The following is a 27,834-nucleotide window of genomic DNA, read 5'->3' as shown; positions in this document are numbered from 1 at the left end:
ACAGCTTCGAAGTCGACTCCAGGACAGGTGTACTATACCTTGAAAACGGAGGCACCATTGCCTGGTTGGCGCTAGATCGCAAGACGGGAAAGAGGATCAAGTCCACCGTACCTCCAAGCGGTGACTGGGGATCCCTCATCAAACTGGCTGGCCGATACCTGGGGAGGCAATACATGAGAAGGGGGTTCAAGGACCATTCCCTCCAGGTTTTGAAGGTGGCGCGTCACTGGGCTGGAAAAAAGTCAAAACTCGCCGTTGATCTCCAACACGAGATCAAACTGAACAACGTCGAGCACCCAGTTTTTGGACCTATTGCCATGTCAACGACAAGTGGTCGCTATCCAGTGCCAGTGCTTGGAGTCGTGAGCCACAGTGGGTCAAGATCAGACTCCGGCATCCATGAATGTGACCATGAATGTGACATCTCCCTCAAGCTGTGGTCACACCCGTTTGAAGAATACACCGCCATTCATTTGCAGCAGTGGTCCGCCGATTTTGATGTGTGTAACAGACACCGCCGCTCACACTAACACTTTCAGTCAATTCCTCTCCTCACCGACACTTGCGTGGCATTGGGCAACATGGAGACACAGATCCACAGGCGGGATGGAGGTACAATCGAACTGGCGGCAAACTTCCCCGTGTTCAACAGGAAGCTAAACTACATGGTACTAGCCTCAGTGGCCTTCCAGCTTGATCTTCGGCGACCAAGTCCCAGGGGAAAGAGAGGTCCGAAACCACAGAAGGTCGTTGGGCAGGAGCCAGTGACCGAGTCGGCTAAGCTGCAGGGGCTGCTACCAGGAGAACAAGGATTTCCGTTTGCGATCGGTTCATCAGTGTACGTGAAGTTTGGCGTATGGGACGACAATGGGTAAGAATCCGGAGTGATTTCTTCGTATATGGCACTCAGCCGTAAGACCTTGGTTGGGGGCCGACAACCTCATTTCAGTGGTACCTTTCCGCGACCAACTCCTCGTCATACTTCCTAATTATGTCCGTGTCTTCGAAGCCGTCGTTACTCTCCCCGACGAAGAGCGGGAGGCCTTTCTGGTCGAGCACACCATCGTTGTAAAGCTCAGCCAACCGATTCTCCGCGTGAAGACGCACGGAGACAGGGTGGCCGCGTTGACTGTGAGTTGCAACCGTACGAGGGTGCCTCATTGACAATCTGGATGACTATATCGTGGTCATCGACCAGAGAAAGCTTCCAAGGATGCCACTGCCGAGTGGGGTGGCGAGGCCAATCCTTCCGGTCAACATCATCCACCGACTACCTCTATTCAATGATGACGGCTCCATTCCCGAAGACACGCACGGACGACGGCCGGTCTCCATGGCTATGGATTCGAGGGCTATCTACCTTCTTGACCCTTTGTACGGCGAGCTCATAACGCACGCATTCGACATTCCATTAGGGCCTATTGTCCAGTGATTAAGCGCGGTTGCGTTGGAGGTGGTCGTAGCGATGGACATTCGAGGTTTCTCATATATCATTGTACATGCAGATGCATGCTCAAAGGCTGACAATCGCGACCAATCCAGACGCAGGTCCCAATTGCCTCTGAGTCCACGAGGGGGGATAGGGGGAGGGGGGTGGGGAGAGCGACGGGTGTGGTCTGCCGTGATGGTGCACGCGTTTGATAGGTGATGCATGTTGCAGGTTCAGAGCAACCTCAGATACCCAGACTTGTACTGTGAATACAAGGATCGCATGCTATCCATCACACGTCTTTGTGTCAGTCGTGAGCGACAGACTGGGTGCATGTCGTCGACGGCAAGATTTGGGAAGTTGTTGTCCTGAAGGCAGTGTTTTGTCCGCCTCCTTTTCGGTTGTGCCACTGAAAATGGTATTGTCACGATACGACAATACGCCATCTCATATACTACTGGGCATTGTGCAGGCAACCATCGTTTGTAGAATAATGGCGGCATACTTACATGGCATCGCGACACAGCTTGTTCTCCAATCGAGTTAAAGTCCAGGTCTTCAAGTGGACTCGGTCAGAATCCCCACCCATCAGAATGAATGCTCACACCGACACCACCGACGACCATCAAAGCACTTCAATCCGCCCTCCCCGCTCCACCATCAACGACGGCAAGATCCTCGACCCAATCAACCTGGGCGAAGATGCCTTCCTGCTCATTGCGGGCTTGCTCGACCCTGCTGATCTGATCACGATGAGTCAGGTGGGGAGCGCTTGGCGGGCAGTGCTCTTCCAGACACCTGCGCCATGGCGAAAGTCTTGCCTGCGCGTTGGCGCCGATGAGGATGATTGTGTCGCGGCTGTTGCCGAACGCACCGATGAACACATCACCGGCGACGTTCACAAGTGGCACCAGTTGTGTGAGTTTTAGCCTGGTGGACGCAGCGCTGACTCAAGGCCTCATGCATGCGCGTGCGGAGAAGGCCTGGTCAGCCGGGCGTCTCACCACTACAGTTCAAGACCTAGATATACCGAAGGACCGCTGCCCAGTGGACATCCTAGGGGTCGATTCCAGGACCGGTCTTGTGTATCTCCACTTTTTGGAAGAGGAGGAAGAGTGGATCATAGCAGACCACAAGACTGGCGAGAAGCTCTTGTCCGCCCGGTCATCCGATCTTGGCTTCCTCAAGATTGCCAACAGATACCTAAACTCCGACAGATTCGTGTACGGGAACCACCTAGCTTCGAACCTTCCTGTACAAATCTCCCAGGTAACCCGCCACTGGACTGCAAAGACATCTACGGTCATTGTCGATTGTATAACAAAAATCCCAGTGGGCCTCCCCGTGCCCCTCGATCAGCGACTTGTTATCACACGGGCAATTAAGGGCATTTTTGGGGTCGGTACGGTCGACGAGGATATACTCAACTCTTCGGTTGACCCCCCCACCCAAAGGTATCGACTCTCATTCAACTTGTGGTCGTATCCCTACCAAGAACCTAATACCGTTTATCGGTACCAACTCACGAAGTACTCACATCGCAATTACACGGTACAGGTCATATGTTTGCATCCCTCACTGAATCTCTCAGTCAATTTCTCATTTCAGCGACACCTGTCTAGGTCTTAGCGACGGAAACACCGAAATCTACTCTCTGGATGGAAGCATAGCTACACTGGCTGCCAACTTTCCGGTTCAATTCGAGCGCAGTGTCATTTGTTCACTTGCCTTCCAACTGAATCTTGAACGACAGCCTCCCAAGTACCAGAGAAAGGCCCACATTCGGCATCACAGTTTCCATGAGCCGGTTACAGAGGTGTCCGGCGTACAGGGCCTGCTCCCAGGAGACCATGATTATCCAGCTGCCACTGTTCCAGTCTGGGGATGGGAGCCTTACTCGGACTCAGCGTGGCACGACTTCGGGTAAGGTCTGGAGGCCCAAGTGCCTCCTCAGTGTACATGGCATGCGCTGAATAGTTAGTCCATGGTTCGGGTGCGATGACGAGAACCTTGTCTCACAGTCATCCAATCTCGTTGTCATCCTGCCTAACTATGCTCAGGTCTTCGAGACGGTCATTAATCTGCCTGCCGAGGAGCGGAACGACTTTCTAGTGAAGCGCTCGATTTTATTCAAGATCAGCTCCCCGATACACCAAGTCAGCACGCACAGGAGCAGAGTCGCAATCTTAACCGTGGGTCACAACTTTAGGAAGCTGTCATTGATAACCAGGACCATCACATCGTGGTGTTCGACATGAGGAACCTTCCAAAAATGCCGCTGTCGAGTTGTGCTGAGGATTCACCGAGGCCAACCCTGCCGGTGACGGTCATACATCGAATCCCACTGATTGACGAGGACAACACGATCCATTCCTACTCCACTCCTTCCGGATCTTCTGAGTCCGAGTCTAGATTCGCTTTGGACGACGACTCCTACCAAGACATACGGCGGCCACTGGAAATGGACATGGACTCGAGGGCCATCTACATTCTTGACCCGGCCTACAATGAGCTGATCACGCACGCGTTCGACCGCAAAGTACGTAGTGCGCACGGCACGACGACTGGGCCCTCTTGGTCAGCGGGCATGCGGGCGTGTTCTTAGGACCTGCAGTGGGGTGACAGTCCAACGGCCTCCTCTTCGCCCTGCGGCCTTGGCATCCGATCCACGAAATGCTGGACGGGACGTAGACCTTCCACAGGCGATGGTGCGCAGCATGGTGGTGTTCGTCAGGTGCTACCTGGCGCGGGTCCGAAGCAGATAATCAGCCTGATAACCATGTAGACATCATATCACTTGCAATCATGCGCTCTCCTTTACGTCCTTGAGAGACAGGCAGTAGGAGACAACGAGTGGAGGCACATGTGGGGCCCCCTCTTTACAGTCGCCCGTGTGCGACGGCGCGAAGTGGGTCATGGGCGTGCACGCGTTCGACCGGCCGCGCCCGTGCTCCGAGCCCGACGCCGACATCGTCCTCCGCATCGGCGGCTTCCTGCCCCCCGCCGACCTGGTATCCGCGAACCAGGTGTGCCGCGGATGGCGGGCAGCCCTGGGGAGTTCTTCGGCGCCGTGGCGTGCCGCGTGTGTTGACACGTACGCGGACGGGGCGGACCGCTTCGAGGCCATCCCGCCTGCTCCTGACGGCGTGCCGCCTGACCTGCATACCTGGCGCACACTTGGTTCGTCGGGCACCTGCGTTCCTCGACTGACTCCACAGCACTCAACCACGTCCGAACAGAGAACGCGTGGCGAACAGGAGCGGTACACACCTACACAGTGCCCGTCGCTCACACCCCCACAAACACACTCTCGGTCAACTCCCGCACAGGAGTCATGCTGTTCCGGAGCGGCGCCGGGCCCGATTCCTATGGTATACCTTGCAGAATGCTCGCTGACCGGCTGAAATTCGAGCGCGTCTGCGATCTAAGCGTCGACAGGTATGCCTCGATTGAGGCGACGCACAACGTCGTGGTTCGCACGCGCGACGACGGCTGGGTCATTGTTTCGAACGTGGTCCGCCGCGCCGGCGTTGTCGAGCTCGACAAAGTCGCTCGTCTCCGGCCAGTAAACCGTGCAAGCCTCACGGTCATGGGCACGCATAGCGGGCCCGTTTCGTGCCTCTGCGAGCCGATACAGAGCGATCTACGGGTATACGCGCCCCCGCTGTGGCGCCCCGTCGATATCTTGCGTGCCGGGCGCTCGGGTGTCGGCATGGACATGGAGGTAGGTTGAGCAATGCTGCCACTGCTAACGCCAGTCCGTGTTTCTCAGCCGCCAGATGTTCGCACTCACCATGATGGGCACGACGACCATCTACTATCGCCCCAGTTACGGGGAAATAGAACCGCGCGCCAAGTTTCCGTTCGGCCACCAGAAGTGCGCCAGCTTGGCGTTCGACTTCCGCCTGCAACTCACAGCCCCGGGCCTGCACTACGCCGACGCGATGGTCGAGGGTGACGAGGGGTTCGAGGAGGTAGTTGACTCCTCTGAACCAGCGACGTCTGCCGCATGCTTTAACAACACCGACATGGCGGTCGTGGTCCGCGGGCCCAAGCTGCTCATCCTGCGCAACTACCTCGACGTGTTTGAGGCTGTCGTGCACCTCCCCGAGGCGGAGCGCAACAGCTACATTGCGACAAGGACGATCGCGCTGGCATTCGACCGGCTGGCATCCAGGATCAAGGCACATGGCCACCGCTTCGTCGTCCGCTGTGTAAGTGCCGCTGCCTGCACCGAGACCGCTGACACCCCCAGGGCGCGACCCTCGTCGTCATCGACTCACGCGACCTCCCCGCGGTGCCGCCTCCACCAGGCCCGTACCCCGCTGTATCACTGCATGTCCTCGTCCTGCCGTACCCTCAGACGTTACCCCTGTTCGCCATTGATTCACGGGCAGTCTGCATGCTGGATCATTACAAGAGGATGACGGTGCACTCGTTTGACAATTGATGTGGGGCCCCGCGTCAAGAGGTTCAGATCCAAACAGCGGCGGGGCAGTGAAACGACGGGACAGTCATTCTTCTTCTCTACTTCATGTCAATGCACTCTCGCAGTCTCTTCTTTGCACACTTCACCACACTGCAGCACACATGGGGTACAATGACGACGGCGAGAGCAGCGGAGCAGGTGGTATCATCACCGGGGGGCAGACTGCCGCCCCCGCGCACGTCGAGCTCGGCGCCGACATTGTCCTCCTCATCGCTGGCCTGCTCGCCCCGCAAGACCTCGTCTCGGCAAACCAAGTCTGCCGCACCTGGCGGAGTGCATTGACCGACTCGTCGGCCTTGTGGCGAGAGCACGCCGCGGACCTGCGCGAATGGGACGGCGGCCTCGGCCCCCGCGAGCGAGGTGAGCTCGCCGCCCTCGGCCCCCTTTCTCCTCCGTCCAGCCCTGACTCCAGTCCTCCGGCACGTCCGCACCGAACGCGCATGGGCCACCGGCCGCGCCCGCACCACGACCCACAGCGTCGGATACATGCTCGCCGACTGGATGGACTTCAAGCTCGACGCGGGCTCCGGCCTCGCGCTGATGGCGGTGCGCGGCGGCGCGGCCCTGGTCGACACGCGCAGCTGGACGACGGCGCGCATGCTCACCGACGACGAGTGGCTTAATGTCAACCTCTTCCCTGGTACGCTGGCGCTCACGGACGCCGAGGCGATGACGATCGAGGTGTTCGGCGTCGTGCGGCGTGTCGACGGCGGTGTCGAGCTGGTATCGCAGCACAAGTTCCACGTCAGCACGACGACTGCCGTGATGACGCTCAACACTGTGACTGGGGCCAGTGCGGCGGTCGTGTCGCATGTTCCCAAGGTGGAGGAGGACGGGCCGCACAAGCTGAGCATCCACGTCGCGCCGGACTGGGCGACGGCGCACGAGCACGAAGTCGAGCCTTACGTCGTCTCGGCGCTCGACGACGCTAACGTGAGCACCGAGGTCTGAGCGCCGCTAACCCCAGCTCATCCCGTTACTCTCCGACAAGATGCTCGCGCTCGCGCAGGACGGCGAGACCGAGGTCTGGCCGGCGGGGTACGACGCCCTCGGCGTGATCCCCAGCTTCCCCTTCTCGGAGGTAGACTCTGCAGCGCTGGGGTACCGCGTGCGCCTGGGCCGGTGGGTCGCGCCGCCGGGCGAGGACTGGACGCTCTCCGAGGTCTCGGGGGTCGAGGTGCGCGGGTTCGTGGAAGGCGACGAGGGGTTCATGGGTGTCGTGGCGCCGAGCTACCAGGACACGAACAGCCCCGTGCGGCAGTGAGTTGGGCCACAAGGAGCAAGGCTGACGGCAGCGCGTGCTTCAATGACACCGACCTCGCGTGCGCTGTGGTGGGACACACACTGCTCATTCTGCGCGACTATGTGGCGGTGTTCGCCGCCGTGATCGCTGCGCCGGAGGACGAGCGCGACGCCGTGTTGCGGGAGAACACGATCGCCATCCGCTTCGACGCGCGGATCCACGCGATCAAGGCACATGGCCCGCGCTTCGCCATCGCCACGGACCGCGACGTCGTGGTGCTCGACTCGCGCAGGCTGCCCGCGATGCCGCTGGCTCTAGGCCACGACGACGCCAGGCCCAGCCTCCACGCGCTGGTCCTCGGTGGCGCCTTCCCCACGCAGAAGAGTAGGGGTGGCAAGACGCGCCGCGTGGATGCCAAGCTTGCTATTGATGAGCGGGCCCTGTATCTCTTCGCGTCGGCGGCGAAGGTCGTGACGGTGCATGCGTTTGGCGAGTAGTTGCCGAGGCGGACCACCTGGGGCCCCGCGCCAAGGCGGGAGAGTTGATGTCGCGGGACGGACACGGTTGTAAACACCTCTTCACATTGCACACTTTACCATTTATTGTAGATTGCACTCGTCATGATGGCCGAGGAGGATGAGAGCAGTAAACGTATAGTTAGCGACGTGCGCACCGCTGCCGACCTCGGCCCCGACGTCCTCCTCGTCATAGGGGGCCTGCTCGACCCCGAGGCGCTCGTCTCCGCAAACCAAGTGTGCCGCGCGTGGCGGACCACGCTGTCCACCAGCTCCATCCCATGGCGCGAGGCGTGTACCCGTGCCCACATCGACGAGTGGGCCAGCGGCCTCGGGCCGCGCGAGCGAGGTAACGTTGTCCCCTGGACACCGCTGACTCTAGTCCTGCGCCACGTCCGCACCGAGCGCGCGTGGGCACTAGGCGAGGCGCGCATCTCGTCCCGCGTGCTCGACTTCACTGTGGAGCGATGGGACCAGCTCCACATCGACGCGCGGACCGGCCTGGCGCTGATGCGTCCCGCCCCCGACGACGAGGGCATCGACGATAACGCGCTGGTGGATACGCGGACGTGGACCGCCGCGCACATCATCCCCGCCGGCCAGTACAGTGGTGACGATGCCATATACGATGGGGTGTTTGTGCGCCGCAACCAAGTGGGCGTGACTGCTTCCAACATAGAGCGTTCGCCGTGGTCGGTGGAGCTGGTGCAGGTCTGCACCGTCCCCAAAGCGACCGACACGGCGGTGATGGCGTTCGGCACGGGGCACAGGGCCGCCGCGGGGATCGTCGAGCTCATTACGATCGAAGGGCGTGTCTCCCTCCGCGTCCGCGCGCCGCCCGACTGGACTCCACACATGGTCGAGACGGACACGGACTTTATCTCGGGGGACGATGTGAGTTGGGCAGACAGCGCTGGCGGCTGACCGCAGCTCATCCCTGCTTTCACTGAGACGATGCTGGCGCTCGTACAGAGCGACGGGACAGCGCTGTGGCCGCGCCGCGGCGCCGATGTGGGGGGACGCGCGCCGGTGTTTCCCTTCTGGTCGACCCGGGGCGTGGGGCTCGCGTACCGCGTGAAGGTGGCGAGCAGCCAGTCGGCAGGGCTCGGTAGGGCAGCGTTCACCCACGCCAAGCCCCTCCTGGCCAGCGACAGCGCGTTCGATGGGGTCGTAGATGTCGAGACCTCCGAGCTGGAGCCGATCGTCGAGCTGCCCCCGTGAGTTGTTTGCCGGCGCTCGCTGACCCCACCAGCCCGTGCTTCAGCGGAACCGACATGCTGCAGGTAGCGCAAGGCCTGAGGGGGGACACGCTCCTCGTTGTGCGCGACTACGCGTCGGCATTCGACGACGTGGTGAGGAGCGGCAGCGTCAGGACGGATCAACAGGCCGAGCTCCGCGGCCGGGTGATTGCGCTGCGCTTCGACGGGATGATATACGCTATCAAAGCTTATGGGCCACGATTCGCCATCGCGGTGGTAGGTTGGACGTGCTGGGATCTACTGACGGCAGGGAACCGACGTCGTCGTGCTCGACTGGCGTCGACTGCCTGCAATGCCCGCTGCGGGCGGCACGCTGCCCCCGCCCGACCTGTGCCTGCTGGTCCTCAGCGGCGCTTTCCCATCCCAGAACGACGACAGCATGCGCCTCTCATACCACAAGCTTGCGATTGATGAGAGGGCAGTGTACGTCTTTAACGCGGCGTCGAGGAGCATGACGGTGCATGCATTTGGAGAGTAGTCGTAGCACTCGTACATAGCAGGCCGTCCAAGCGGGGTCCCGTGCCAAGACCTTGACAACAATCGTAGTCACATGCGAGCCCGCTCGTCCTCATCTTGCATCATCATCTCATTCATCCCCCAATGCTCCAAGCCCTCACGATGAGCACGCATCAGGAGACGCGTACCTCGCTAAGCGCGCTCCCTGCCGACGTCGTGCTCGTCCTTGCCGCCCACCTCTCCGCGGAGGACCTGGTGTCGGCGAACCAAGTCTGCTCCACCTGGAGGGCGGCGCTCGCGAGCTCATCGGCGCCGTGGCGACAAGCGCGCGCCCGTGCACGCATCGACGCGTGGGACCGCGGCCTCGGCGCGCGCGAACAAGGTGAGCGCAAGCTATTACGGCTCGCGATATAGCTAACCCCGTGTGTGCGCAGTGCTGCGACATCTCCGCACGGAGCGCGCGTGGGCTGCCGGCGCGGTGCGCACCTCGTCCCGTGTGCTGCGGTACGCCCGCGCATCACCGGGCGAGCTCACAATCGACGCATACACCGGTCTGGCGCCGATGTACGCCTATGATCGTGATGATCATGACGACGATGGCGACCCGCTCAACTACCCTTGTGAGAACGCTCTAGTCGACACGCGGACGTGGAAGCCGGTACGGTTGCTGCCAGACATCTACCGCGGCATTGACTTGTGCCACGGGGTACTGTTCCTCACCCATAGTGACGGGCAAGTCGGCATCTTTGACGTCGTTCGGGGCAGGTCGTCTCCAACTCGAGCTCGTTCCAGTGTACACGATCCCCAAGCGGACGCTGGGGCGCAACGCAGTGGTCCCCCTCGGCACGGAAGAGGGCACACGAGGGGCGGTGGTCTCGGAGGTCGCGCCTCGTCGGGGGATGCAGATGAGGACGGCGCCGGACTGGGAGCCGCACGAGATCAAGGAGGAGCCCGACGACTGGCCGGAGTGCGACGGTGTGAGCCCACTAGGGGGCTCTGGGGCTGACAATAGCTCATCCCCTTACTCACGCCGCACGTGCTGGCATACACCCAGAACAGCGAGACGACAATCTTTCGCCGACACCAGGACACGGAGGTGTGTATCAAGTACATCGCCTCGGCCGCCGTGCTCGCGTATCGAGTGTGTCCGGGCCAGGGGGCCGAGTATCTCGACCTCCCAGGGCTGGTTGCCGGCGAGGCATTCAACAAGGTGCAGGAATGGTCGGATGACCCTGCGCGGGGGTACGTATCGTTTGTTGCCCGTCGAGGCTGACTGATTCCAGCGTGTGCTTCAACGGCACCGACCTTGTCGTCATCGATGGGGACCACAAGCTGAGCATCCTGCGCGACTATCCCTCGGTATTTCAGTGGGTTGCGCGTGGTCTGGAACGGTTCGAGAGCGGGTCGCACTACTTTGTGCTGCAAGAGATGCAACGTGACTTCGTTCTCCGAGCCAACACCATTGCCCTGCGCTTCGATATGCGCATCATCGCGGTTAAAGCCCACGGGCCGCGCTTCGCCGTCTTGGTGGTGCGTTCAGGCCATAGGTGAGCTGACTGACAGTTCCCAGGACGGCGGCGTGTTTGTTCTCGACTCGCGCAAGCTCCCAGCACTGCCGTTTGGGAAAGCTGGCCCCCGGAAACCCTCCCCGAGTTTGCGGATTCTGGCGCTCCCTGGCCCCTCGATACCCGCCCCCGACGACGACGACGATGACGACGACAGTGTTATCAAGCTCGGCCTCGACGAGCGAGCAGTGTACGTCTATGACACCAAGTCATGCACCATGACGGTGCATGCGTTTGGCGACTAGCCGACGCGCGACTCGTGCGACCGTGGGGGTGACTTGCTGGCCGTGGTGGTCGGTGCTCCACGCTGGGGCTCCAGGTTGTTCGGCCCGAACCAGGACACCCCACAAGGGTCGACAACCTCGTCCATGTCATCAACTGTCTCTCTCTTGCATGCATCAACAACCTGATAACGAGTGCCAATGCATACCCCAGGCTGCAGGCCATGCCCACCTGCCCCCCCCCCCAAGCCCTTCGCTCGAGCTATTTCCGCGTCTCCGTCCTTGCTTGCACGTGACATTCCGGCAACCGAGTTGTGCCTGTTTGCCGCGACGGCGACGAGACAAGACGCCATTAACATTTGGAATCGCCCTCCACGACGACACATCCTTTGACATCTACTCCATCCCATCCACAATGACGAGACGCAGCACCCCAGCACCCAAGCCAGTCGTGCTCATCGCCGAGACCCTCTCGCCCGCGACACTCAAGGCGCTCGGCAAGGACGTCATCGTGCGGCACGTCGACGGGACGGATCGCCCGGCGCTCCTGGCCGCCCTGCACGACGCCGACGCGGTGCTCATCCGCTCCGCGACGCAGATCGACGCCGAGGCCCTCGCTGCTGCTCCCCAGCTGCGGGTCGTTGCGCGTGCCGGTGTCGGACTGGACAATGTCGACATCAAGGCGGCGACCCGCGCCGGCGTCATGGTCGTCAACGCGCCCACGTCCAACATCATCTCGGCGGCCGAGCTGACCATCGGGCATATCTTGTCGCTCGCGCGCCGCATCCCCGCCGCGCACGCGTCCCTCTCCGCCGGGCAGTGGAAGCGCTCGGCGTTCAACGGCACCGAGCTGTACGAGAAGACGCTGGGCATCATCGGGCTCGGGCGCATCGGCGGGCTCATCAGCGCGCGCATGCAGGCGTTCGGCATGAAGGTCGTCGCGTACGACCCGTACATCACCACTACTCGCGCGCAGCAGCTTGGTGTCGAGATCCTCTCGCTTAACGACCTCCTCAAGCGCGCCGACTTTATCACGATCCACATGCCCAAGACGCCCGAGACGACGGGCATGATCTCGACCGAGCAGCTCAAGATCATGAAGCCGACCGCGTGCGTCATCAACGTTGCGCGTGGCGGCCTGATCGACGAGGACGCACTCTTCACTGCTCTGTCAACCAACGTGATCGGCGGGGCGGGCCTCGACGTCTTCAGCTCCGAGCCGCCGACCGACAAGAGGCTCCTTTCGCTCCCCAACGTCGTGGTCACGCCGCACCTCGGCGCCAGCACGGAGGAGGCGCAGGAGAAGGCCGGCGTGTCGGTCGCCAAGAGTGTGCTGCTCGCCCTCAACGGTGAGCTCGTCCCCGACGCCGTCAACGTCGCGGGCGGCGCGATCGACACGTACGTCCGCCCCGGCATTCCTTTGACCGAGAAGCTTGGCCAGTTCCTTGCCGCCCTGGCGCGCTCAGCGCCAATCACCAACCTCGACGTCGAAGTCCACGGCGAGCTCGCCGCGTTTGACGTGTCTGCGCTCAAGCTTGCGGCGCTCAAGGGCCTGTTCACCAACATTGTCAGCGGGCAGGTGTCGTACGTCAACGCCCCTCTACTCGCCGAGCAGCGCGGTATCAACGTAAGCTGCCAGTTCCAATTCGCCCCAGCTAACATCCCAGGTCCGCCTCATCACGTCCAACAAGTCGGACGACTACCGCAACGTCATCACGCTCAAGGGCTCGCTGTCGGACGGCCAGCTCGTCTCCGTGTCGGGCACGCTCACCGGCCCGAAGCAGATCGAGAAGCTGGTCGGGATCAACGGGTACGCCGTCGAGCTCCCCTTTGAGACGTACCACATCATCCTCGTGTACCAGGACCGCCCGGGTATCGTCGCCGTCTACGGCAAGCATTTCGGCGAGGCGGGCATCAACATTGCCGGCATGCAGATTGCGCGTGACGAGGCCGGCGGGAGCGCCCTGTCCGTCCTCACGGTCGATTCGCCCGTGCCCGAGGACATGCTCAACACGGTCAGCAAGGCCATCTCGGCGACCACCCTCCACCAGATCGAGATCACCGAGTAGGACGAGTCAGAAGAAGCAGGTTGTATAGACGTTCCATACGTATACCACGCGCGCCGAGGGGGCGTTGGGGAAAAGCACCATGCAGGGGTGCCGGTTGTGAAGGAGCAGCTAACGTTGGCCCCCACTCATCGTCGCACTGGACTTGGGCTGTGGTCTGTGGCACCCGTCACTCACCGCCGACTAACTTGACTGATATCTCCGTGGCGATGGACAAGCTGTGGACCTCGGTGCTCATCCCGGTGCATGCGGTGTTCTACAGCGCTGCAAAGTCGGTTCGCTGCCAAAGGAGAGAAGCATGGAGGGCACGGTGCGCGATACGATGTCACCGCCCCACACCGAGATATAAACGCGCTCCTCTTGCCCAAGCAACCCGTGTCCCTCACATCCTTCGTCCCACAATACCAGCGTCTTCCACTCGCAATGCCAACCTCCACCCTCTCCTCAACCGACCCCCTCACCCTAGGCGAGGACGTCTTCGTCCTCATCGCGACGCGCTTCAACACCGTCGACCTGGTGTCCGCAAGCCAAGTCTCGGTCGACTGGCGCACCGAGCTCCTCAACACCCCTACCCTCTGGCGGCGGGCGTGTCTTGCGTCCGGCGCGGACGAGGACGATGTGCGCGTCACCGCCCCGACCTGCGAGGAAGCAGTGCCAGGTCTGCACCGCTGGCACCAGATCGGTACGCCCCGCCCATCCCGCACAGCTAACACCCCCTCAGCCCTGGCGCACGCACGCACCGAGTGTAACTGGACAGCCGGGCGTTTCGCGACCACGAAACACACGCTCAAGTTCGACCACCCGCTCCAGAACTTCAGCTGCGACTCGCGCGCGGGCGTGATCGCCGTCAACGCAGACGGCAACAACGACTCGCTCCTCCTCGACCGGCGCAGCTTGGCGCACGTGGTGCGCTGGGCGTGGCCGCGGTAGAGATACTCCGACCTGCAGGTGTGCGACGGGCACGCGGCACACATCGTCCAGGACGTCGAGGACGGCCCGCGTAGCATCAGGGTGTGCCGTATCGTGCGCGGCGCGGGGCTGGCGGCCGTTGGCACTGTGCCTGCCTGCCCCGACGAGCGCCACTCGGACTGGAACCTCGAGACCCGCGTGGACGAGCGCGGGACGTCGAGGCTCGCGGTCGTGGTCCACCGCCAGGGGGAGCAGCTCGAGATCAGCGTGCACGACGCGCCGTGGGATGCCGAGGGTGTCCAGCTTCGTCCGCAGCCGACCGACAGGCCAGCCTTTGACGTCGTGAGTCCTGCCGCATATCACCAGCTCACGGTCCAGTTCGTCCCAGTCCTCGACGACACGTGCTACGTCTTCCTCCAAGGCTTCCGGGCGTACCTGTACAACCGGCACGACGAAGCGGCACCCCTCACGACCTGGCCGCAGCTCGAGCTGCCGTCGGGCACACTCGCGCCGCACGCCACAGCGCTGGCGTACCGCCTGCGCCTGCCGCCGCTCGACGACGAGTTCGTGACCTTCTCGCACGCGAACGCATGGGTGCCCAAGGTGGAGCACGTGACTTCGACCGGTATGCTGCCGCGCAACGAGGGGTTCCGCGACGCGTTCGAGGTGCCGCCCAAGTGGATCTCTGGGCCCATTCGCTGGTATGTATGCATCGACCAGACGCAGCTGACGCGCAGGAGCTGCTACAACGACCACGACCTCTTCGCCATAGCGCACGACACCAACCTCCTCATCCTGCGGGACTTCCGCCGCGTGTTCCGCCAGTGTGTCCGCCTCCACCCGGCCGAGCGCGCCGCCTACCTGGGCCAACACACCGTCGTGCTCAACTTCGACGCGGGGATCAGCGGCCTGCGCGCGCTGCGCGACCGATTTGTGGTCACGACCGTGAGTTACTCGCAGGACACACTTGACCCGCAGACGTGGGACCTGTGGGTACTCGACTCGCGCAACCTCCCGACTCTGCCGCTCGCGCCAGACGCGCCGCGCCCCGCTCTGCCGGCGCTGGCGCTCCGCCGTGCTATCCCGCCTGTTGATGGCACCGACCTTAACGACTTTAATAGTGCTTGGAGAGTCTACTCGGACACATTGTTCGACTCGCGCGCCATCTATCTCTTGGCGGAGCGCAACGATACCATTGTCGCGTACGAGTTTGACAAGTAGTCGTGCTTTGTAGAGCAGCAAAATGCAGAGATGGCCTTGACACCTGACGCCCATCATCGTTGACCGACACGGGGTCAATTTGACGAGGTGGCATCGACACAACCCAAGTACCTGTGCGCGGCCGGCCGTCTATCCTTGGTTCACTCACTCACTCTCTTCAACTCTGCACTTGCGTCTCCGCTTGTCTCCTACCACTCCCCCGACCTGGCAGACCAAGCAAGACTCTACACAGAACATCCCCACCCACTCCAGTTCCACCATGAGCCTCTTCCCCCGTGTGGCTGTCCCCGCCGCTCCGACCGCCGCGCACACCGGTGCCACGACGACAACCCAGCGCACACCCTCCGACCCACTCGCATCCCTCGGCGTCGACATCTTTCTGAACATCGCCGACCAGATGAACACGGTCGAGCTGGTCACCGCAAGCCAGGTGTGCAAGGCATGGCGTGGCACCCTGCTCTCATCCACCGAGTCGTGGCGCCGGGCGTGTCGCCGCTCCAAGGTCGAGCAAGGGGAGCCTCCGATCCCCAACGTTGGCGGATGGGACGACTTTGGTCTCACACACAAGATCGGTGGGTGGCGACCGAGTGCCCTGATACTGACACACAGCCATCGTACACGCACGGATTGAGCAGGCGTGGGAGACACGACCCCGGACGGCCCTGGAGCGCCGCCCATTCCCATCCCCTACACACGTCCAAGTCGACTCGGTGAGCGGGACAATCCTAGCCTGCGCCGGAAACCAGTGGACCATCTACGACTCGTGCAGTCTCGAGCGCTTAGTGACGTTTAATGTCTCCAACGCACCTCGTCACCACATCGGCCTCTGCAACGGCGTCCTGGTCTACCCAGCGTTACGCCCACCCGAAGACGGCTTTCCGGCGTACTGGACATTCTTCATTGTCAAGGTCGAGCGAGACCACCCAAACCCCCTACTGCGGCCTGTCCAATTACTTCCCGACACCGCGGGGGTGATGAGTCGTCCGGATGGAGCTTGGGGAGGGTGGACGTTGGCTGCTGGCGGATGGGCACAGCCCCCCTGGTTTGTGTGTGCCCAGGAAGAGGCGCTCAGCACACACCTGTACGTCCGCTCCTGGGACGGTGACAAACTCGGTCCTGCAGTGCGCTACACACACACCTTGCGCCATGTGCAGCCATTCCTTGTGAGTCCTGTGGCGTGTACACGCAACGCTGACGCATTCCCAGCACCTCCGCCTCCCTATCTTCCAGCAAGGCCACCACATGTTCCTCTACCAGGACAGGGCAGTCGTCTACCGCCACCCCCCGGAGGACTCTCCGAACGACCCCTGCAGGCGCATTGCTACCTGGCCGCCACCTACCGGCCCGCTCACCTCCATGGCCTTCCAGATCAACAAGGCCATCTACAATAAGGACGGGCTGTGCATCCTCACCAGGTTTGCATCCTCTGTCAGTGTGAGGGGCGTCCGGGCGGGCAGCGTGGGGTTCCAGGTGGCGATGGGGAACAAGACGGGAACGGCCCGGGGAGCCAAGCTGTGAGTCCAGTCCCGAGGGCAGTTGACACGACAGGGCCTGCCACAATGACCGCGATCTCATTGTGGCCGTATGGAGGACCTGTGTCCTGGTGCTCATGGGCTTCCATGCCACCACTGCTCACCTCCTAACGCTTCCCGACGCGGAGAGGGCGAGCTACCTTGCGAAACGGACCGTGCTCCTCGAATTCCAGCACTACGTAAAGGACATCACGACATACGGTGACCGGTTTGCAGTAGCCTTGAGTGTGAGTTTGGCTTTGCGCGGACACCGCTGATGCGCAGGACGGCAACATCGTTATCGTCGACTCGCGCAAGATCGCGGCCGCCGTGGCATCACCCCAGGCCGAATTGCGCTGTCTTGTTCTGAGCGATTTGTACACGCCCCGTGACTCCAACATACTGCACAACGACGGAGGACGCGTCAACTCCAAGCTGCTGATGGACGCGAGGGCCCTCTACATTGTGGACCACCGGCAGAACAAGTTGACCGCGTACAAGTTTTTCTAGTTGGGGCCCAGTGATAGAGTAAGGCGATGATTTGGAAGGATACGGACACAGTGATCTAGCCTATGGTATGAAGGGGAGAGAATAGTCGTGCATGCAACGCGGTGTGGAGACGTCTTTGTGTTTTTCGGTCATTTTGCTCATTTTTGTTCGACTGCTGAGGTTTATTTTTTGGCATCGTTTGCTTTGTCCGACTGGCTTTTGTCCAACCGCATTACAGTCAATTACAATACGCAGGTTTGATGATTGGAATTTGCAACAAACCGCCTTGTGCTTATGTGCTGTGTGTCCGGCCTCGTGTCACCGCCTTCACATCCTACTTGACGTTGACATTACTCATTCCCGACCTCGCCCCTCCATTCCCATTTCCACAACCCCCAAAGAGCACGACTTGAAGCTCTCCAGCTCTTCCCTCTCTCCTCTCCCAACCACTCTCTCAACATGCCCGATAACACGCCCGCCGTGACCCCGTACAACTCCGCCAACCCGCACGACCGCTTCGGCGACGACCTGCTCCTTCAAATCGTCGGCAACCAGGACCCGCGCGACCTGATCGCCGCGTCCCAAGTCTCCAAGGCATGGCGTCACCTCCTCGTTGACGCCAAGTCAGGCACTGCGTGGCGCAAGTCATGTCAGGAGGCCAATGCCGACGAGGGCGACCACTGCGCTGCCGTTCAGTCCAGTTTCGGTCCCGACGCCCCCGACCACTTCCAGTTCTGGCGCAGGCTAGGTGAGCACCCCATGAGTTGTCCCCGCTGATGCGATAGCATTCCAGGACGCCCGCCTTGCTCGTGCGTGGGAAACGGGCCCAACTGGCAAGGCTATCTACCACAACATCATGTCCGCCATCGAAGACGACTCCACGTCCGGTGTCTTGCTGGCATATGACGACATGGACGAAAGCTTTGCGGGGTTGGTTGATCGGACCACGCTTGCTCCCATCATCCCCTACATGCTTCCTTACGACACCGAGGCTGCCAATGGGTTCTTGATCAGCACTGAAGACCTGGGGCCGGTATTCACTGGCGACGCCATGGAGCACGAGTTCACGATATCAAAAATTGTGCGAGGCCCAAACAGCACCACCGTCACTCCGATGGACGTCGTGCGAGTCGAATTCGGCTTCAAGGACCATTCAAGGTGTTGCGATGAGACTCACGAGGACTTTTGGACCCTCGGGCGGAATACTGGACCTGGCATTCCCTCCATTGTTTGGATCAGGAGTCACTGCAACAGCACCAATGTGTGCATCTACTCACCCCCGTGGACGAACCCCATCAAGTTTAAGTTGGGTCCGCTGCGGGGTGATAACCTCTTCGAGTTGAAGGTTGGTGATGTTGTCTATGAAGGTGCAGAAGTGCTCATTATCTCTAAGGCTTTCCCAATTACTCGTGACTACATTTTCATGTTGCGCCGCTCAGCCTCAATGAGCGGCCTGTACAACATCCGGCCCAGCTCGATGGCGGTGCGGGTTGCAAGCTGGCCTCTGGAATCAATGCATTCCCCGGCCTTCATCTTCAACTTCGGCCGCCCATCCTCGATCCGCGCCCAACTTGTCTCCGATGAGAGTGCGGGCGCACTGGTACTTCAAGTTCCGGGACACCCCAGGATCGGACGTGAGCGTGACGACGAATCCAAGTACTGTCGGGCCTGGAGTAGCAAGTACCACTTGCAGTGAGTGATTCGTAGTACAACTGATCACTGACACCAACAGAAACGACAACAACGATCACGACCTCATCTCAGCAAGTGAGCACGGCGTCCAGGTTCTGAAGAACTATCGTCAGGTGCTGGCGCATGTGTCTCGCATACCACAAGCGGAAGCGCGACAGCAATATCTGGCTGAACACACCGTCTGGCTTCACTTTTGGTCGGGTGTTCAGAATGTCGCGGGCCATGGCAATCGCTTCACAGTGAACAATGTCAGTCCACACTCCCCTAATGCCATACACTCCCACTGACAAAATACAACAGGCACACGGTCTTTTTGTCTTTGACTCCCGCGCGTTGGCCCGAGCGACCGTCCACTCGCGCGATCGACCAGACCTCCCCGTTCTTCGCATTCGTGTGTCCAGGCGTGACGACGATGACAGTGGAATTTTCATGGACTCCCGCGCAATCTATGTTCACCAATATGATGCTGACATGCTCGTTGTCCACAAATTCGATTAGAAAGAGTTGTCATGATTTAGATTTAAATGTACTTCATCTTTGTGAATCCGTAGGCGCAAAGCGTAGCGTGAAAGCGGCGCTGCCACTTTCACATCAATGCTGCAAACTTGTATTACGTCTCTGCAACAGGAGTGACTGGGAGGAGAAACTGCGGGCAGATACATCAGGATCGGCATTTGCGGAGAAGCCCCCTGCCACCATCCCTGCGGCATCTACCCCGACTAGAGGGCTGGGTGAAGTAGACCCCTGCTGAGACCAGACGACATGCATCTCGTGAAGTGGTACATTGAATGCGCTCATCAAAGCGATCGCACCTTTTGTCCGCCGCGTGCAGGTGAAACCCGGCGCCACATTTGCGTGGCGCCCCCCTCCCCTCGGTCGCAAGGGGATCTCGCTTCATCTGCGTCTCACCTCCACTGAACAATGCCACACCTGCACGGCGAGGCAACGCCCCCGACGATCGTGTGACTGCAGAAGGGCGAGACAGGCCGAGGCAGGTCGAGACCGGATCGGGCGCTGACGCCCCAAAAGGGATGAGGCCAGCAAACACTCTTGACAGTGCTCACCTCACCCAACAATTCGACAACTCTTCATCCCCTCCACGTCGACATCTAACAACCCTCCCATCTCTCTCTCCCTCACGACCTGAACTCGACTCGAGGTTGAAGTGCCGAGCTTCATACCGTATCCAATCACCCAACGAACCAAGGTGCGCCGAATTTGCCCAATACCTTGGTCGCTTGCTCACCCTCGGTAGTGTTACAGCCAAGTCATGACGGACATCAAGTACAAGGTCGTCGAGATCCCTGGCAAGGGCCTGGGCGTCGTGGCCACAGCCGACATCGCCATCGGTACCCGCATCATCGCCGAGGACCCCATTCCTGATCTTGAGAGCCTCCGGACAGAGACCGAGACTGATGCTAGCCTTATGCGTAGCGTCAAATCCCTTTCGCCAGAGAACCAGCGTCTTTTTCTGGGTCTCTCCAACTGTCACACCGATGCGGCGAACAAGTTTTCGGGAATTTTCAAGACCAACGCTTTCCAGTGCGGACTTGGCTCGCCGAATGCTGGCATCTACCCAATCATCTGTCACGTCAATCACTCGTGCCGCCCCAACGCCTTCGCCAGCTGGAACGAGGACCTCAAGAAGGAGACGCTTCACGCCTTCCGTGACATTCCGAAGGGCGAGGAGATCACCATTGGCTATCACCCGTCAATCTTTATGGCGCCCCACGCCCAGCGGCGTGATGACCTCAAGAACAAGTTCAATTTTGACTGCTATTGCGACGCCTGTTCCCTTTCCCCCGAGGAGCTCACGTCCAGCGATGCGCGCTGCACCGCGATTCGCGAGTTCGACGCGTTCATGAACAGCCCTATGAACATCATTCGCAGCAAGCCGGCCGATCTCATCCGCCGCGCCGACATCGTGCTCGCCGTGCTGCCAAAGGAGTTTGGCTCCGAGTACAGCCCTATCGCGATGCAGACGTACCAGGACATTCTTCAAGCGCTCGCAGCCCACGGCAGCAAGTCCCATATGACCTCGTATGGCATGCACGCCCACAAGGCCGCGGGCATTCTTCAAGGCTATGACCACCCGAACACTAAGCGCAACAAGAAGACGGCCATGGACCCCACGTCGCACCCCAACTTTGGAGCCTACGCCAGCCCCATGGGACAGATGATGGCTGCGATGGCAAGGCGATGAGCTCGAGGTGGTGGCGCCGACTGGGAGGAAAGGCCACCTCCCCCTCCCATGAACACGAAACTCATTCATCAATTACGAAAGAAACATTGGAAACCAGGCTCCATTCTGTGTGTCTATGAAAGCACTTCACTTGTCCACGCCTTCGTCGCGTGCCTTCTGGGCGTCGGTGGTGGAGACGTAGCCAGCGCGCGGGAGGGGAACGAGCGGGGGGTACGAGTACCCGTCGGCGGTGTGCTCGTGGCGGGTGCTGTCATCCGCTTCTGTCGCCGCCACGGCATTGTTCATGCTCGGGCCGGCTGCAGCGCTGGACGTGGAGCCGGTGGCGATAGGAGCCCGGGCGGTCTGGTCACCGCCGAGGGGCTGGACAGGGCGGCGGTTGGGCTCCGCGGCGGCCTGGGAGTAGCGGCGCTCGTCGCGCTCGTACTGGTAGCGAGGGTCGCGAGGGTCGTACTCGCGTCGGCCGTACTCATGACGCGCGTCCATAGGGCCTGGGTAGAGTTGGTGAGGCGCGGGAAGTTCTCCAGACCGACGCCGTGGAGCCTCACGGACAGGAGGGTCCTCACGGTCTAGGGAGAACCCAGGGAATGGGACGTGGGCGAAGCTGGGCGACGGGACGACACTGAGGCCAGCACGCTGAGCAGCCGACAACCGCGGGTTGTTCGCGTATAGGCGCGGGTCGGTGCTGTTCGGGGGGTAGAAGCCCACGAGGCGCGCCGCCTCCAGCCTGTCCCACGGCGTGCGGGTGGGCGCGCGCAGACCGAGGCGGTTAATGGCGAGCTCGGCCAGCGAGGGTAGGGGCCCGACGTGGTCGCGAGGATGGGGACCGAGGGGGCCGTGCTCTCCGACTGTGGTGCCGGGGTGGTGGAAGTTTGATGGTCCTGGGGGGACCATGCCGGGGTAGGTCTCGTAGCGAGTATCGGGGCGGGGTCGGTGGGGCTGCTGAAGCTGGCGGGGATCGAGCGGGTGAGGACGGAGCTGTTGGGGGTGCAGTTGCTGGGGATGGAGGTGCTGGGGTTGGTCGTGCCGAGGCTGGAGGTGGTGGGGCCGGACCTGTTGCTGGCGTGGATCATAGTGGTCGTCACGGTGCATGCGCTCGCGACGCTCGTAGCGTTCTCCGTTATGCTGCTGGTGGGAGTGGTCGTGGCGGTGTGCGTGATGCTCGGGGTTGGGACGCTCGTGGCGCTCGTCACGGTACTCGCGGTGCTCACGGCGCGGGCTGGAACTGCGCGTGCGCCAGGTTGGCGCGTTGCGTGCCTCGTCCTCGCGGTCGCGGGGGTTCACGGCACGGCTGCGCTCGTTCTCCTCACGGCGAGCGAGGTCACCGGTGTCGTGCTCCTCAACACTGGCGCCGCGGTGGTCGGGACCAAAACCGTACGCGTCTGGTGACCACAGCGAGAGCACATCTCCGTTCGGAGGCGGCATGATGATGGCCTCGCCGTCACCGAGGGTCTGGTAGATCATCTTGCGGCGGTCATCAACGTCAAGAATCGGCCCCGTCATCTCGACGGCACGCAGGTCCTTGTGGCTGCACTTGCCCTTGCGGCACATGAGGCACGCGAAGTGGTCGGATCGGCGGCGGATCTTGACCACACACGGCCACGCGTTCGATTGGCAATGTTGGCACGCCTGCGTGGTGGGCAGGAGCCAGTGATCGCCGTCCTTCATGGCGCGCAGCTGGGGCGTGAGTTGGGTCGGTCGGGCGGTGCGTGACCAAACATGTACGTACGATGATGGCGATCTTGGGCTGCAGCGCGTGTGAGAAGCAGCGCACGAAGGCGACTTCGTCGCTGTTGAGGCCGGACAGGTCGAGATCCTGGTTCGTCCGGCGGGGGACAGGCGCGTGCGAGCTCGCGCTGGCGTGTGTGTGCGCGAGGTGGGGCGAAGGCGACACCGAGGAGTCGGAGGTTTCGGTGAGGTTCTGGGACTGGTATTGGGGGTACGCATAGGTGTGCTCGGATGGCCCGGCGACTTAGTGCTCGGTGTGTCCTTGGTCGACTGGGTCGTGGGTCTGCATGGTGGTGGTGGTGGTGTTTGGTGTGTTGGAGAGTTGGGTTGGGTTTGGAGGGTTAAGATGTGTTGCGAGGGTTGAGTTGAGTGAGTGGGTGAGAGTTGTGGATGTTGATGCGACCTCGAAGGGCTCAACGGGACTGCTTATATCGATTCTAGGTGCGAGGTGCCATCACCAGACGCCTCGAGGCCGCCTGCCACAACAACCGCAATATCCACCTGGGCGCCCCCGCCACGCCCATTGTGGCAATGTTGCGACCCGGTCACGGCGTGCATGGCCGGTACATGTCCACCAGTGACCAGGCTCATCTTCAGCTGTGTCGCTGCACAATCAACCTCGCTGCTATCTCCTAACATGCGTCACCATCCCGAAGCCACCATCATGTGAGAGCCCATGATTGTCCTCCGAAACAACCAAACACTCCAGCGCCGCCATCACTTCCCGCCGGCATTGTCATCTACTTGGGCGCGTCGTCCACCAAACAATGGGCAGGGGTGCATCACTGACGTCGTCATCCTAGCCATGCTTCATACATGCACAACGTTACTTGCACACCACTGACGCGGAGGTCCGTGCACAAGACGGACGCCGCACAAGGTGCGTGAGCGCACGGTGGTGCCGTCGGTGGCGGCGGTGGCGGCGGCGGCGGCGGCGGACGGCAAGATGATCGCTCAACACGCCCCGCTGTGGGCATTGACCGTCTCGCACCGACGTGCCTTGCACCTTGCCAGCATGTCGCACAGCCTCCTCAGAACACAAACATGTCAGTGGACATTGTTTCGTTGTCTCATTCTCATTCCACATCATCCACCCCACCACCATGCTGCTCTCCACACTTGCGCTTCTTGTTGGCAGCATGCTCCTCGCTTCGCCTGCAGCCGCTCAGACTCAATACTACACCACATATAACATCTCCTTGTCCGACACGTCGCCCATGATAGTATACAACCCGGCACTCAATCCCGGCGGGTCAACCTGGTTCTCGCTTCCTCCACGATCATGTAACCTCTCGTTGTCGTGCCATTCAACCTCGTTTCCGGGGGCTGAGGTCGGGATCAACTTCGAGGGTATTGGGGCCTTGTTTCATGTTTCTGGGCCGGCAACCATAGCTGTCACAGTCGACGGGAACCCGCCGTTCAACTTGTTGGTTCCTGGAACGGGGGCGGGGCCAGACGCAGGCCTTGTGCCGTTCGACATGCCAAACAGCGAGCACACCATCTCGCTTACCCTGCTTGAGGGTACCTTCTCGCTCTATAGCGTCATTATCACAGTAGTCGTTGGCAGAGCTGGGTAAGTCCGTGGCGGTGATCCTGGCTCATCCTCCTCAGTGATCAAATTAATTCCAGCGCGCTCTCTCTGGGGGTCGACGGCCTGACTACAGGTCTGACCCTTGACCCCGTCGGCGAGTGGTATGATGCTGGAAACTATACCGACCATTGCTCGGGCAGCTCATCGGACGTCGGCTGCCTGCACCCGGGGCCACGCCTCACGACAAACACAACAGGAGCTGGGTTGGGTTTCAGTCTGAAACCCGGCACCTCCGTCGTCCAGCTCATTGGCAGGGTCGGAAACCTCTCGGGTGGATACATGGTTATCGTCTCGTCGAAGTATTCGCCGACCAAAAAGACGACCCTCAATGCATGGAACCCCTTCAGTGCCATGCAGGACGACGTTCTCTACTCGTCTGTGCTAGACTCGACAATGGCCCATGGCCTGTCAATAATATTTCTGGGTGGTCTGCAAAATGCGACCTTTGAGCTGTGGGGCTTCATCCTGGTCACCACCATCCCGTGAGCAGGAACCCTACACGACCTGCTAACCCCAAGCAACAACGCAACAACGGATATCACGTCGAGCGTCACAACGGACGGCTACTATTCAGGGGGCAACAATGGCACTGGCCAACAGAACGGAAAGACTACAGGAAGGCTCTCTCTCGCCCCCATCGTCGGCAGAGTCGTAGGGGTGTCGCTTTCGTACCCCACTCACACCCACAGATAGGCGCTCTTGTCGCAATCGGCCTCATAGTCTTGACCATTTGGTTCTTCCGCCGTCGCGAGCGCAGGATTACGAACCTTCTCCAGGAGTTTGGAGTAAACAACGGCAACCGCCTGAACATGGTCGAGGGGGAAGAAGCGCATGACAACTCGCAGACGGGTGAGTAGGAGCGCTAGTGATCGTCGCCACGTCCGCTGAGAGCCAGCCCAACACTCTGCCGCGGTGCTGTCATCGCCTCCTGGAGTGCAACATCAAGAGGCCCACATTACGCCGTACCTCCCCACCGACCGAACCGTCCGCCAGCGCACCCAACACGCGCGGCACTCGTCTGGTAGCAAGACAAACCAATCCGAATTGCGACTGGCACACCACTCGCACGACGCCGAGACTGTCGAGGTTAGGCTCCAGCGGTCCGTGCCCTAGCGACGTCCCTATATAGCGCCGGTCTCCTGTATCTACACTCGTCCATCGCTCTATGTACCATTGACGCCATCTCGTCTGAGATCTCAATCGGGGAGGATGATGGCCCAGAGTTTGGTCGCCCGGTTGCGCAGGAAGTGGACAGCGGAACGGTGGTTGTTCCGCCTTCGTACGACCCGTCTTGGGTTGCCGAGCTACCAGGTGCCCCCGCTCCTGACACGGCACCCAAACCTGAACAAGTCAAGTAGCATGTGCTGTTAAACTAATCGATATTGTCGTGCTAGGTCGTTGATTGTCCTGTTGACGGACTTGGGTTGGGCGTTGGGGTTTGGGTTGTTGGAACGATGGACACTACATAGGTGTTGCACCTATTCGAAGAGGACTTAGACTTCGATACCTCCTTCATGTTACTATTTCACCGAACAACAGCGGTCGGTGTTGTGATACGCGTCGAAAGCTGCTGCATTCTACATTGTTTGTAACTGCCCGCGTCCGTGCAGCCACGCCACGGCCGGGGGATGCCGCCGTGGCGGCCGCCACCGGCCAGATGTCCGCTCGAGATGCTCCGCAGCGAGCATTGACCGTCTCGCACCGACCGACGTGCGTTCACCCTGCAAGAAGCACAGCATCAAGCGCCTACAACATCCCAACGAACGTCCTTTGATGCATTCTCGTCTCTACATCCCACTCTTCACCATCATCACCACAACCACCACAATGACGCTGCGGGGCCCACTAGCGCTCCTCATCGGGATCCTTCTCGCTGCCGCGCCGGGAGCGGCGCAGAGTCAAGACGCCGTTAGCTACAACGTCACCCTAACCGACATGTCGCCAATGATATCATACACCCCACCAGTCGTACCAAACTCGGCCACCTGGAACTCGTTGCCTCCGCCGACGTGCTACGGCTCACTGTCGTGTCATACGACCTCGAGCAAGGGCGCAAGTGTGGGCATCAGCTTCACGGGGACGGGGGCGTCATTCCTAGTGTCAGGTGTTGCGACCCTCAGCCTCGCTATCGACGGCCGCCCCTCCTTCAACTCAACCGTTCCTGCCGCCCGGTTGGGTGCAGGCCCGGTGCCGGTTGGCGTGTCGGGCTTGAGAAACGGCGCGCACACCGTTTCACTCTCGTTGCTCGACGGCTCACTGTCATTCTACAGTGTCGTCCTCACCGCTGTTGTCGGCAGTGGGGGGTGAGTCCATGGGGATGATTCTTGCTCATGTCATGTTCCACAGTGCCCAAACAAAGCCCGAGACTCTCACTGCTTTGGCAAGCGGAGCCCCAAACCCTGCATTGTCCCTCGACGCCATCGCATCGCAGTGGTACGCTACCGGCAACTCTTCAGACTTTTGCTCGGGCAGTGCAATGGGCGGTGCATGCGTCCACTCTGGCCCGCGCCTGACGACCAATACGACAGGCGCTACCATGTCCTTCATGCTACCCTCGAATACTTCCATCGTCCAGCTTATTGGCAGTGTCGGAAACCTCATCGGCGGGTACACGGTGACCCTGGCGCCGCCACCGACATTTGGGACACAAGCTCTCACCCTCAATGCGTGGAACCCAACATTCAGCACCATGCAGGACAACGTGCTGTACTATGCGGCTGTGGATCCAGCAGCACAATACAACCTCTCGGTGACATACCAAGGCGGTGAGCAGGGGACGACGTGGCAGCTGTGGGGTGTGTCCTTTGTCACTGTCACTGGGTGAGCCGGACCTCCCTTTGCGCAACGCTAATCCCTAGTGGGAATGGCATCCAGAAGAATGACACGAGCGTCAGCACACCAGGAAGTGGCGGCGGGAACAATGGCAGTGGTTCACATAACGGAACCACCACAAACGGCTTGTCGACGCCGCAATTGTCGGCATCGTCGTAAGTCCGCGTGATCCAATTCCTCTGACACGCATAGATCGGGACTCTTGTGGCAATCGGCCTCATCGCCTTCATTTACTGGTTCTTCCGCCGCCGTGAGCGAGGGGCTGCAAACCTGCTCCAGGAGTTTGGAGTAAGCAACGACAACCGTCTCAACATAATCGAGTTGGAGGAGACGAACGGCGACTCGCAGACTGGTGAGTCCAAGCGGAGAGCCCACCCTTCCACCTAACATCTAGGCCAACAAGCAGACGCGCTTCTGT

The 27,834-nt window shown here is 60.8% G+C and overlaps 12 protein-coding genes across 12 annotated transcripts; 11 read left to right on the top strand and 1 right to left on the bottom strand.

Annotated features, from left to right (window-relative positions):
• Positions 1-3,890: 3,890 nt before the first annotated feature.
• Positions 3,891-5,879, top strand: LOC62_03G005165 (uncharacterized protein; the record flags this gene model as incomplete). Its single annotated transcript, XM_062771690.1, has 5 exons — positions 3,891-3,968; positions 4,315-4,609; positions 4,759-5,153; positions 5,188-5,643; positions 5,685-5,879. 5 exons carry the CDS (start codon positions 3,891-3,893, stop codon positions 5,877-5,879), a joined length of 1,419 nt encoding a protein of 472 aa, XP_062627674.1.
• Positions 5,880-6,019: 140 nt separating this feature from the next.
• LOC62_03G005164 (uncharacterized protein) lies at positions 6,020-6,869 on the top strand (the record flags this gene model as incomplete). The annotated part of the gene is made up of 2 exons (XM_062771689.1): positions 6,020-6,278; positions 6,331-6,869. The coding sequence occupies 2 exons, from the start codon at positions 6,020-6,022 to the stop codon at positions 6,867-6,869; spliced, it is 798 nt and encodes a 265-aa protein (XP_062627673.1).
• A 40-nt stretch (positions 6,870-6,909) lies between these two features.
• Positions 6,910-7,658, top strand: LOC62_03G005163 (uncharacterized protein; the record flags this gene model as incomplete). Its single annotated transcript, XM_062771688.1, has 2 exons — positions 6,910-7,178; positions 7,214-7,658. The coding sequence occupies 2 exons, from the start codon at positions 6,910-6,912 to the stop codon at positions 7,656-7,658; spliced, it is 714 nt and encodes a 237-aa protein (XP_062627672.1).
• A 126-nt stretch (positions 7,659-7,784) lies between these two features.
• Positions 7,785-9,413, top strand: LOC62_03G005162 (uncharacterized protein; the record flags this gene model as incomplete). The annotated part of the gene is made up of 4 exons (XM_062771687.1): positions 7,785-8,570; positions 8,607-8,893; positions 8,929-9,151; positions 9,186-9,413. The coding sequence occupies 4 exons, from the start codon at positions 7,785-7,787 to the stop codon at positions 9,411-9,413; spliced, it is 1,524 nt and encodes a 507-aa protein (XP_062627671.1).
• Positions 9,414-9,535: 122 nt separating this feature from the next.
• On the top strand, positions 9,536-11,201 carry LOC62_03G005161 (uncharacterized protein; the record flags this gene model as incomplete). The annotated part of the gene is made up of 5 exons (XM_062771686.1): positions 9,536-9,773; positions 10,118-10,368; positions 10,404-10,633; positions 10,675-10,921; positions 10,962-11,201. The coding sequence occupies 5 exons, from the start codon at positions 9,536-9,538 to the stop codon at positions 11,199-11,201; spliced, it is 1,206 nt and encodes a 401-aa protein (XP_062627670.1).
• Positions 11,202-11,592: 391 nt separating this feature from the next.
• serA_1 (D-3-phosphoglycerate dehydrogenase) lies at positions 11,593-13,246 on the top strand (the record flags this gene model as incomplete). Its single annotated transcript, XM_062771685.1, has 2 exons — positions 11,593-12,804; positions 12,845-13,246. 2 exons carry the CDS (start codon positions 11,593-11,595, stop codon positions 13,244-13,246), a joined length of 1,614 nt encoding a protein of 537 aa, XP_062627669.1.
• A 420-nt stretch (positions 13,247-13,666) lies between these two features.
• On the top strand, positions 13,667-15,373 carry LOC62_03G005159 (uncharacterized protein; the record flags this gene model as incomplete). The annotated part of the gene is made up of 3 exons (XM_062771684.1): positions 13,667-13,925; positions 13,965-14,149; positions 14,192-15,373. 3 exons carry the CDS (start codon positions 13,667-13,669, stop codon positions 15,371-15,373), a joined length of 1,626 nt encoding a protein of 541 aa, XP_062627668.1.
• A 259-nt stretch (positions 15,374-15,632) lies between these two features.
• Positions 15,633-17,394, top strand: LOC62_03G005158 (uncharacterized protein; the record flags this gene model as incomplete). Its single annotated transcript, XM_062771683.1, has 5 exons — positions 15,633-15,945; positions 15,983-16,536; positions 16,580-16,887; positions 16,922-17,132; positions 17,170-17,394. 5 exons carry the CDS (start codon positions 15,633-15,635, stop codon positions 17,392-17,394), a joined length of 1,611 nt encoding a protein of 536 aa, XP_062627667.1.
• Positions 17,395-17,832: 438 nt separating this feature from the next.
• On the top strand, positions 17,833-21,268 carry set5_2 (SET domain-containing protein 5; the record flags this gene model as incomplete). The annotated part of the gene is made up of 3 exons (XM_062771682.1): positions 17,833-18,121; positions 18,159-18,454; positions 20,321-21,268. The coding sequence occupies 3 exons, from the start codon at positions 17,833-17,835 to the stop codon at positions 21,266-21,268; spliced, it is 1,533 nt and encodes a 510-aa protein (XP_062627666.1).
• Positions 21,269-21,394: 126 nt separating this feature from the next.
• Positions 21,395-22,933, bottom strand: LOC62_03G005156 (uncharacterized protein; the record flags this gene model as incomplete). The annotated part of the gene is made up of 1 exon (XM_062771681.1): positions 21,395-22,933. One exon carries the CDS (start codon positions 22,931-22,933, stop codon positions 21,395-21,397), a length of 1,539 nt encoding a protein of 512 aa, XP_062627665.1.
• Positions 22,934-24,471: 1,538 nt separating this feature from the next.
• Positions 24,472-25,697, top strand: LOC62_03G005155 (uncharacterized protein; the record flags this gene model as incomplete). The annotated part of the gene is made up of 5 exons (XM_062771680.1): positions 24,472-24,566; positions 24,605-25,066; positions 25,103-25,235; positions 25,274-25,433; positions 25,480-25,697. The coding sequence occupies 5 exons, from the start codon at positions 24,472-24,474 to the stop codon at positions 25,695-25,697; spliced, it is 1,068 nt and encodes a 355-aa protein (XP_062627664.1).
• A 1,423-nt stretch (positions 25,698-27,120) lies between these two features.
• LOC62_03G005154 (uncharacterized protein) lies at positions 27,121-27,803 on the top strand (the record flags this gene model as incomplete). Its single annotated transcript, XM_062771679.1, has 3 exons — positions 27,121-27,404; positions 27,443-27,473; positions 27,609-27,803. 3 exons carry the CDS (start codon positions 27,121-27,123, stop codon positions 27,801-27,803), a joined length of 510 nt encoding a protein of 169 aa, XP_062627663.1.
• Between the last annotated feature and the right edge of the window lie 31 nt (positions 27,804-27,834).

This window comes from Vanrija pseudolonga, chromosome 3 (assembly GCF_020906515.1).
Source record: "Vanrija pseudolonga chromosome 3, complete sequence".
In the NCBI taxonomy this organism is placed as follows: domain Eukaryota; kingdom Fungi; phylum Basidiomycota; class Tremellomycetes; order Trichosporonales; family Trichosporonaceae; genus Vanrija; species Vanrija pseudolonga.
The sequence above is the reverse complement of the archived record's forward strand: the minus strand, read 5'-3'. Positions and strand labels throughout refer to the sequence as shown.